This window comes from Helianthus annuus, chromosome 9, assembly GCF_002127325.2.
Source record: "Helianthus annuus cultivar XRQ/B chromosome 9, HanXRQr2.0-SUNRISE, whole genome shotgun sequence".
Classification (NCBI taxonomy): Eukaryota; Viridiplantae; Streptophyta; class Magnoliopsida; order Asterales; family Asteraceae; genus Helianthus; species Helianthus annuus.
Genome location: NC_035441.2, coordinates 134348008 through 134358751, shown reverse-complemented (window position 1 = coordinate 134358751; position 10744 = coordinate 134348008). Strand labels below are relative to the sequence as shown.

Genomic DNA, 10744 nt, shown 5'->3' with positions numbered 1-10744 from the left:
ATCAAAAATGTATTTTGAACAGTTTTGTTTCCCGGACTCGTTTAGATACGTATTAAATCCCGTATGACTAAAACATTTCATGTTTTTATGAAATGTAGGTACTTTTTGGATGCCGGAAGACGATCAAGCTCAATGAAGAACCGAACACGATAAAGACACATGCTTCCGCACATTGCCTCGTTGTAAATTTTTAACGACGAACCCGATCACGTTATGTAGAATAACTTATGATTTGTAAAAGTTTTAATAAACCCGTATTTCCGATATATATGTAATCTTAATTACATGATTGTTTTCGTAAAATATACGTTAAACCATGGATTATAAGAACGGGTGTTACAGCATGGCCCCATGAATCGGGATCCTGATGCATATAGATACAAATGGTCCACTGGGAGCAATAATTTCCAGGAACATTTGGAACATTTCGTTTCTTACGGGACTAGGGAAGACGACGTAGTGTTCTCCGCTCCCTCACCTCTCCCCCTCAGCACTCCGGGAGTATAACACTTGGCCTTAGCGCTTAATTTTTGAAAAATTGATGTAATTCAATAAACTAAAAAACAATTTAGTTAATTCAAAATTTGACAAATAGCTTATTTAATCAAGACGTTGAGTTCATTCTCCACAAAGCATAGTATCAAATAAGAGATTATTTTGGTACCATGACACATTGAAATTCCTTTTGTAAGACGAATTTTCATATCTTGAACATATCTTGAAGTAGATGAGGGCAACTAAAAAAAAATAGACATAGCATACTAACCTTGTCTTCTCATCTCATACAACTTATAAAATTATAAACATAACACATAATCTTTGCAACCCCTAAAATCTTTGTATCAATAATAGGATAATTTAAACACACATTATATAAGACCCAACATATGAAACGAGCTCTTGCTCGTACCATAGTTACATAGCAATAAACACACATAAAATAACCTATTAATAGTCTATTTAAGTGACTTTGACCTAAATACCAATTGACATGATATAATAGTACATGCCAACCGGTTAAGCAAAACATAACCGTCGCAGACCATCGTTTTGTTTTAAACTAAGTTATAACAACAAAAGCAAGATTTAGACACAAAATAAGCTTGAAAAACGACACTCTCTCTTTAGTGCATTGGTGCCCCAGAAACCTTTGCTAGCACATCTTGAGGTGGTGATGGAAGCAGAGTAAAGGCCAATATTCCACTTATTGCTGCTGCGATTGCTCCTACGACAAATGCCGGCAGGTCTCCAAACGAAAATAATGAATCCCACGGTCCACTTAGGAATGATACAAAAATCTGCAATGCCAAACATAAAACTCATACTTAGATATATGTTTTATGTTTCCTTCAGTTTCAAATAGTATGAGAGTGAGATAGTTTGAGGGAGCACCTGAGTTAACAGAAAATTTGGTTGAATAAAAGATGGTGGGTAATGCTTTATTGATCATTCGATTTTACAGTTTTGTGACTAGGAGCAAATGAGCTGAGCCGGTCATGAGCTACTTATGAACGGCTAACTCAAACCTCGAATCGTGTCACGCTTAAATGAGATCGAGCTTATATTGTGCTCATTTGATAAGTGAACATGATCCTAAGCGAGCATACTATTTAATTATTTTTATGCAACAATTTAATATATATTTGCATAAAAATTACACTTTATATAAAAAAATATGATTAAAACAATTAAATAATATATTTTATGTTGTAAAATAAACATATAAATATTGGTATGTATAACTATAACTACAAACGCACATCATATAATAACTGAATAAGTAAAAAGTTATAAACGAGTTAAGCTCGAGCTCACCCAAGTTGTATCTATGAACATAAATATAGATAATGTGTAATCATACCTGTGGTATAACAATTGCAAGGTTAAGAACAGCTAATGATAAACCTATATAAATAATAAAAACATAACAAAGTGTAAGTTTCACCAAACTTATAATTGTAAAAGGTTTGAATTATCAAACAAATTTAGTGAGTTTTACCTTGTCCTACTCCCGAATCGATAGAAAAAATTGAAGCCAGAGCACATGGAATACTGAAAGTTACCTGATGTGAAAAAAAAAATATATCATAAATTAATTTACACATAAAACATAATTATTCACAGTTAGTATACGTTATAAATTTAAAGACTTTTAAAACAAGTAAATGATTTCGGATTAATCTGAAACGTTTAACAAAAATACATATTCTTTAAATGTCATTAAATCCTTTGTAACAGAAAAACAAACATATTTTATAATTTCAAAAAAACAATATTCCAACTGTAAAACATTTTCATCGTGTTAATAACACGTATTTAATACCCAATTAAATTCACCATATTAAACCACTAAAAACCTAAAAAAGAAACTCACCGAAAGCGGGATACCAAGAAGAGCAAATAGAGTAAATGCACCGGCCTTCACACCGGCCGAAGGTAACCGACCAGACGTCACACCGTCAGCCTGCCGTGATTCCTCCGCCATCCTCGAAATCAAAACCGTCATCCCCAAACAAACCGCAAGCAACAAGTTCACCCCACCCCACAACCGCTTCACGCCACCACAAACCCTTGTCAGCTGGTCCATCCCCAGTGACGTCACCCCAGACACCACCGAATTCAACAACAGTCCCATCGCACCAGCACTCACACCCTGGTTGTACAGCTTAAGATCCTTGTCCCCACCACCGTACACATCACGTCCCATCCAATCAGTATCAAACAACAAAAACGGAAACCATGCAACCCAGTTCAGACACGTTACCAATAACAATATCCACATCGGCTTTGACAACATCTTCAACGCCCCAGCCATTTCCTTAAAAAAAACCAGCTGCTCCTCTTTCCCGTTTTCCGTTTCGGAAACCTTATCTATCACCGTTTCCGAAACGGTTGTTAGGGCGACCACGGTTATGATTAATAACAACGCTATGGATATGATAAAACATGTTTTCAAATTAGCGCAGTAAATGTCACACGCATGTGTTTTAGTAAACGGAAAGATTTTGTACAAGTTTGTTTTCGATCCGGCTGCGTAGCCAAGAACGTTACCCAAGCCCATAAAAAACGCGAAAAGCGAGTTTCCGGTTCGGATTCGTCTCGAGTCCGAACCGGATAAGTCCGCTAGCAAGGCCCGGCACGGGCCTTGTAGCATGTTGTTTGCAACGTCTAAAATCCAAAACCCGATCACGAATACGGATATTGCACGGGGTTTTGGGGCGGTGCCGGGTTTATCACCGGTGGAAACGCCAATGTCGGCGGCGAAACCGATTAGGAAGACGGCTACGGCGACTAAGATGGCGCCGCCGGCGATGAAGGGGCGGCGACGGCCGAACCGGGAGGTGCAGCGGTCGCTGTAGTAGCCGACGATGGGTTGTACGATCATGCCGGAGATTGGGCCGCAGAGCCAGATGTATGAGGACCATTTGTGTGGGATTCCTAACAGCTGGACGTATGGGGTTAAGAGGGAGAGCTGTAGGGCCCAGCCGAACTGTACGCCGGCGGCGATTGCGGCGACGGTTATGATTTGCCACATCGGACGTAGTGGTGGTGGGGACTGGTTTTCTAGTTGCAACGGTGGAGGTAGCTGAGGGGTTTTCATGGTTACAATGTTGATGGTGAATAATGTTGTTGATTTGATGATGGTTTGTGCGACTCACAGGGCAGCTACTTATGGATATTGTGGGAGTAAATGCTTTCACGCAAATAGAAAATGAAAATTGACCCAATTAAATTAATGGATTTGGTTGTGGTATATATGATTTGGATGGGTTGTTTGTACGATTTTAAATAAATGTTTGAAGTGGATAATTATTTATTTAAGGTTTATAACGTTAGTAGAAGAGTTTAATTTTGTAACGTCGATTAAATGGGAAAAGGTTAGTAATTAATTTATTAATTAATATTTCGTATTAAAGAGGATACTGGTTTTTAAGTAATAACATTAAGTTTATATTATTACTAGGTTAGAACACCGTGTATTACACGGGTTGAGTAAATATAATTTTATATATTAAATAATAAAAAATTATATCTTTATAAACTCCGTATATTGTACGGGTTAAATAAATGTAATTTTATATATCAAATAATAAAAAAAATATCTCTTTAAAAACCATGTGTATTACACAGACTAAATAAATGTAATTTTATATGCTAAATATTAAAAACGTCGTATCTTTAAAAAACTCGTGTATAATCGGGTTGAATAAATCTACCAAATAATAAAAACAAAACATTCTTAAAAACCCTCGATATTACACGTGTTGAATAAATCGAAAAAAGAGTTATATCTTTATTAACCATATGTATTACACAAATTAAATAAATGTAATTTTGTATATTAAATTCTAAAAACGTCGTAACTTTAAAAAAACCCGTGTATAGTCGGGTTGAAAATCTACAAATAATAAAAATATTATATGCTTAAAAAACCTGGTGTATTACACGTGTTGAATAAATCTAATTTTACATAGTAAATGATAAAAAGTTATATCTTTAAAAACTTCGTATATTACACCGGTTAGATAAATGTAACTTTGAATAGTAAATAATAAAAAATTATTTTTAAAAACCCCGCGTTTTACACGAGTTGAATAAATATAATTTTGTATACCAAATAATAAAAAAGTTATATTTTTAATAAATTTGGATAACACTTAATATTAATTTATTATTTATATATTTAATATAAGATAAGTAGGAAAGAGAGGTATTTGCTTTAAAAATATATCAAATTAACAATTTAGATTTGAGGATAATATTTTATTAAAGTATGATAAAATTTAATATTAATTTATTATTTATTTAGTTAATATAAGATAAATATAGATTTAAGGATACACTCAATGAATGACACGTGTCCAAAAATTGGTTTATTTTATTATAGTAGACTAGCGGTAAGACCCGTGTGCAAACACGGGTCGTTTCTTAGATATAAATTGTTATAAACATAAGTGCATATGAAAGATGTCTAACAAACTTAAAAAAATTCGAATACAACTTAACTTTAACAAACATTAACTAAGAACATACGATCACCTGCCTAAACAACACACATCAAACCTCACTCAAGAATTTGTTACGCAGCAACATGTCATTCGCTACATGTTGTGATATGATTAAATATGTTACTGCAAACAATGTAACAGCTGCTGATCCAACAATATCCCTATACAACCGATGATACGAAAACCCTTCTTTATTACTGATTTTTATTTCTCATCAACATCTCCCTGATTTGTCCTTTGAATTGTAGTTCAAAGTCCAGGGAGAACATGTCTTCTTCATCATCCCTCTCAAGTTGAAGGTCCAATAAATCTTGGAGATCGTATGCATTCAGATTATATGCACTATCCATTTTAATCTCTTCAACACTACCACCTGATCTGATCAAAGTCAATACTTGGGTTTTTGAGCATGACTTCCACTTTACTATTTTTGGATCAGTTGGTTTTCTTGGGCAAAGAATTATTGAAGATGAGTTTGGTGATTGTGGTCTGCTAACTAAATTTGCAATTGATTCAGACAAATCAGATGATGAGAGAAGGTTTTTCGGAGTACCGATTTTTAGAGACAGAGCAACAGTTGTAGGATAGACTGAGTTTTGAAGAACATTTGAATGTTCAGCTCTAACTTCTTCCAGCTTTTTGTAGGTCTCAACTATCTTCAGTTTAGACCATCTAGCAATGGATCTAACTGGACTTTCTTCCAATACCTCATTCTTTTAAACTTCAATACCTCATCTGAATCCACTGTTTTGACTTTCTTCCAATTAGGTTGAGTTGGCTTTACCCGAGGATCATTGTTTATTTTTGTGACTCTATCAATATGAGTTTTTCTCTTACGTGTGGAGATGATTTCTGGTGAAGGAGAATGTTTTGGTAGTGAAGATGAATGTATGGGAAATATTTGTGACGTAGGAGATGGTTGCATTGTGGTTGGTGTAGTGAAAATGATCATGGCAGATGTTTGAGAAACTTCTGCTGAAACAACTGGTGTCTCAGCAGCTGTTTGGTAAACATCTGCTGATACTTTTGTGTTCCCAGCATCTATTAACAAAATGGGTGATGATGGTGTGGAAGGTATTTTCTCCTTCTTTTGTGGTGGTTTTTTTGGAGAAGGTTGGGATTTAGGTTGAGCAGGGGATACAATTTCTGTAGGATTAGCTTTTAAATCTGGTGGCAACTTTCTCAGTGAATCTTTCTCCCCCTTTTTGGCATCATTATCATCATCATCATCTTTCTCAAACATTGATGTAGAGGTTGAGCCAGTAAGTTCCAACAGATGTTCCTTAATGTTCATAATGTCTGCTTGTGTGTCTTTAAACCTGGCATCAACCAAATTTCTGATAAATTCCAAACTGAAATTGCGGTTACTTTCAGCCAAATTCCTCTGAGCTTGAAGGATGGGTTGCATAGAATTCCAAAGCTCATTGGCAATTTCCTGTCTGGTAGGTTGACTTTTAAAAAGCTCTATCATCTGCTTAATCAGTTCTTTCATTTCAGCAGCATCTGTTTCAATGGTAGGCACTCTAACCCTCAAATCCTTATAAGTTAATTCATCACCTACTTTAATAGGATCATCTGAATTCCCACTTGTAGTGGTTGTATTTGTTTTGATAATAGGAGAAGTCTCCATATCATCAGAAACAGATGCCCCTTTTTCTTCATTCTGGGGACTTCCCACTTAAGCAGAGATTACAGTAGTAACCTCATTAGTAGTTGCCTTCAAGAGAGTCTTAATGATGTAACCACTATCCAACAGATCTCCAATGGGTTCAACAGTTGTAGTAGCTGTTCCACTTAAACTACCACCAAGAGTTTCGTAATACTCAACGGGGATAACCTCCTCAATTGTTTGTAGGATAGGAGATTGAATTGGTTCAGACACAGTCATTTGTTGCGATCTACTCTCAGTAATGTGTGCATTAGAGGAATTGTTTTCTTTCTGAAATTCAATTGCTTCAAATAGAGGTAATATTGTTGATGGAACTTGAGTCGAGGGTTGTGGTGTAGAAAGAGTGATTGCCCTGGGAGAGGGACTTTTAAACATACTTTCATATGAAAGGTCTACTTCATGTTGTGGTGTCCCTGTACTTACAACATGATCCTTTTGTGAGGATACATGAGGAGTTTGGATGGGTTGAGATCTTTCCAACAACTGTAAAGAAGTAGCAGCAGTGGTTTCAAGTGACATTTGTGTTGTCACTGCATTAACCTCTGGTATCTCATCTTCCAGAGGAACCTTTTTATTTTGTTTGGTTTTGATGGGCTTTTTGGATGTGACAACTTTCTTTTTTGCGTTTTCTTGGTGTGTGTTTCACAACATCGGTTGTGGTGTCATGATCACCAGGAGCAGTTCGCTCAACAACAGAAGTTTGAGCAACTGATGCGGACGCATCTAAAACAGGCTCATCCCCCTTTGTTTCAGTTGTTGAAACTTTTGACTCTTTATCCATAAGTTTAGTAAAAGTTTTACTTGTAAGACTATTTATTTGAAAAGCTACACCTTGTTCAAAATCTATTTGTGACACTTGTTTTCGTAGGTAGTAGCTTAGAAGTCTTGGATACAACAGAAAAGCATTACTACGAACACCTTTTTTCAATTTTTTCACATTTTTCACATTATTCAACAAATCAGAAAACAGTGCTTGTGATAAATTGTAATCAGATTTTGTTAAAATAGCATAACCCAAATACTGAATGTTCAAAGGTATCTCATTAAATGCGGTGGTCTTGGCTGAGAGACTAGTTAAAAGAGTATGAAACAAAAATTTCATTGGCGGAGGGAAGTTTGATTTGTAGATAGTAACTTCCTTTAATTGTGCATCATACCCTCTTTCAATGAACTCTGTATGAAGTTCAAGTTTTTCAAAGTTGTTCTTACCTCCCAAGTCGTCCAATATAAACTATAAACTATCTATTTTCACAACGAAAAGAAGTCGGGTCATTTGATGTTAAAACAAATACATATATATTTTATAAGAAAAATTCGCATTGTTGTATATTCGAAATAAATATAGAATCTATATTTATTTTATAAAAATAATCCGTGTTATCGTAGTTTCTTATACGCTATAAAGTGTCGTCGAAAGTATAATCCGTGTTATCGTAGTTTCTTATCGAAAACCCTTTTCCTACACCAATTTACAAACCACGTGGGCAAGAAGGCTTCATGGGGACCGATCATCTTCGGTTTACATAAACTCTTCTAAAACAAAAGTAGCATTTCCATTCATTACAAAATACATTATGCTTAACCAATGAGTAGCATTTACATATACAAACTATATTCTACCCTTCAAATCAAGCTCAACCTAATTTTGATTCGATAAACTCAATGTTTCATTTAAACCACTATACATGCATATCATCATACACGTTCTAGTCGATATCTCGCGACAACGTCATTCATATCGTTAGTATTTACATACTCAACAGTTTAAATGCTTTTATATGCTTAAATTCGTTATATCCCAATGTACACTATATACGTAGTATTTATCATTCGTACCTACACTTATATTCATACGTTTTATGTTTAAGCTTATACTCATATTACTCGTACGTTTTATGTTTATACTCATACTTACGTGGATATTCATACATAAACTTATATTTATGCTCATACTTTCATTCATACTCATGATTCATACATTCGTACCCATACGCGAGCGTAATCCGAGGGATTTGCTTACGTGGGTCCCATACATACTTAAGCATGGACTTGCTTACATACCATATTCTTATACGCACACATTCTTATTTTTAAAGTATACCTACCCAAATTCATACACGACTAGTACACGCTATGCGGATCATGCGACGGTCAATATAATCACGGGTGCACACGGGATTATAGTGATAGGCGTATGAGAACCATAGAATGTACTACTGTGTATGGTAAGACACGGAACGTAACTTGACACCGAATACGAAACGAACATAATATGGTCAAAACATGGTGGATACGCCGCTGGTACTTCCTATATATAAGTGTTTCCACCATATTACCAAACTTTCGTAAAACGTGCCATGAGAAATTCAGTGTTTTGCAGACCTACTTAGACCTAATATACAAACTTTAAACAACTCACAAACGGATTATATCCATGAAACACTACGTGAAAACTCATGTTATGTTATTATTTGAAACCCTTATGCTATGAGATGCATTCATGAAAACAATTTCCTTAAACAGACGTTAAGATCAAGTCTCATCTATTTCTCTCTGTTGATTCTTTAGATATCATCTTTTCAATAGTCTTCCTCTTAGATTTCGAGGACGAAATCTCCTAAAGGAGGGGAGACTGTAACATCCGTAAAAAAAAAAGTTCCAAAATCCGACCCGTTTCGAATTTTGGATCCTAGTCCTTGAAACTCGGAAACCTTTCGTGAATTAAATAACCGTCGAAAAATATATGGTTTTTTAATAATTATCAGTATGGTTAATTACCTATTAGTTAATTATTTATTTTGTTAAAAATCAATATAGTTATCTAATGTAATTAATTGAGAAAAATGCTCGGATAGTCCTTGTGGTTTCGCCTTTTTTCACCTATAGTCCCTAACTTTCTAAAACTACCTGAATAGTCCCCAAGTTTTCGTTTTTTGTTCCCGGATAGTCCCTGGGTCTAACTTCAGTTTGTTTTCTTTGTTAAGAGAGTGTGAAATGTCAAAAATACCCTTTCCTTAAAATGGCCAAACCACAGGGACTATCCGGGCATCTTCTTCATTTTTATTTATAAAACCCACCACCACACTTCATCTTCAACCTCCACCCACCATCACCCTCCTCCAACCTCCAACCTCCACCCACCATCACCCTCCTCCACCCTTCATCTTCAACCTCCACCCACCATGGACAGCTGAACCGGTATATTACCGGATAATCGATTACTTGAAAAATCAATAATATTCAAAAACGCACAATCACCAAAACCTGACGGAATTTGACCGGTGAAACGGTTACCGGACAGATTTATATCAACTAAATAAGGCAACCACGTGCATAATTCAGTAGGAATTTCACCAGTAATATTATTACCAGACAGATCTACAGTTTGCAAATTCTTACAAAACCGTATATCCGAGGGAAACGTTCCGGCAAGCCCTAGGTCAGCCGGTTTTAATGAAATGACGCGATTCTCCTGATCGTTCCAGCATCCGACGTAATCGAAGCGGCAGATGAAGCCGGCGGTGTTGTTGTTGAAGTTCCAGGAGGAGAGAGTGTGATCTGGATCGCGGAGGGAGCGGAGGAGGCCGCGGAGGTAGTTGACGTCGTCCTCGGCGGCGGCGGGGGGTGGCGGAGTGAGGAGGAGGGTGAAGGTGATGAGTGTTGGGAGAGTGAAGGTGCATCTGGAAGGTTGCGGTGAGGTAGGGTTTGTGCTCATCTAGGAGAGTGTTGGGGTGTTTGATTGATGGTGTGGAATGGAAGGATAAGGGGGGAAGAACATTGACTGTTGAAGGTGGACCGGCGAAAGTGTGGTGTGAGTTGTGGTTTTGACCGGGAGAATAATCATGCTCACTTTTCAACTTTTGTTTTTTTGAACGGTCACTCACTTTTCAACCAACGACTAACACTAACGAGAGAACGGAGTGGTGTTGTCGAGATAATCGGGAGCTATCGAAGAGGAGTTGAGATCGCCGGAGATTGATCGAAGAGGAGGGAAACGATACGTTGCAGGTTCAATCACCTCTGTGATGGTGGAGGGTGGAGGAGGGTGATGGTGGGTGGAGGTTGA

At 36.5% G+C, this 10744-nt stretch overlaps 2 protein-coding genes across 2 annotated transcripts; both read right to left on the bottom strand.

Moving 5' to 3' along the window:
* Positions 1-919: 919 nt before the first annotated feature.
* Positions 920-3738, bottom strand: LOC110878766 (sucrose transport protein SUC8). Its single transcript, XM_022127128.2, has 4 exons — positions 2375-3738; positions 2000-2063; positions 1862-1905; positions 920-1298 (listed from the first exon to the last, which is right to left on the bottom strand). Exons 1-4 carry the CDS (start codon positions 3599-3601, stop codon positions 1125-1127), a joined length of 1509 nt encoding a protein of 502 aa, XP_021982820.1. The 5' UTR covers positions 3602-3738; the 3' UTR covers positions 920-1124.
* Positions 3739-6687: 2949 nt separating this feature from the next.
* Positions 6688-10393, bottom strand: LOC110876401 (inactive LRR receptor-like serine/threonine-protein kinase BIR2). Its single transcript, XM_022124574.1, has 2 exons — positions 9860-10393; positions 6688-6948 (listed from the first exon to the last, which is right to left on the bottom strand). Exons 1-2 carry the CDS (start codon positions 10391-10393, stop codon positions 6688-6690), a joined length of 795 nt encoding a protein of 264 aa, XP_021980266.1.
* Positions 10394-10744: the final 351 nt, after the last annotated feature.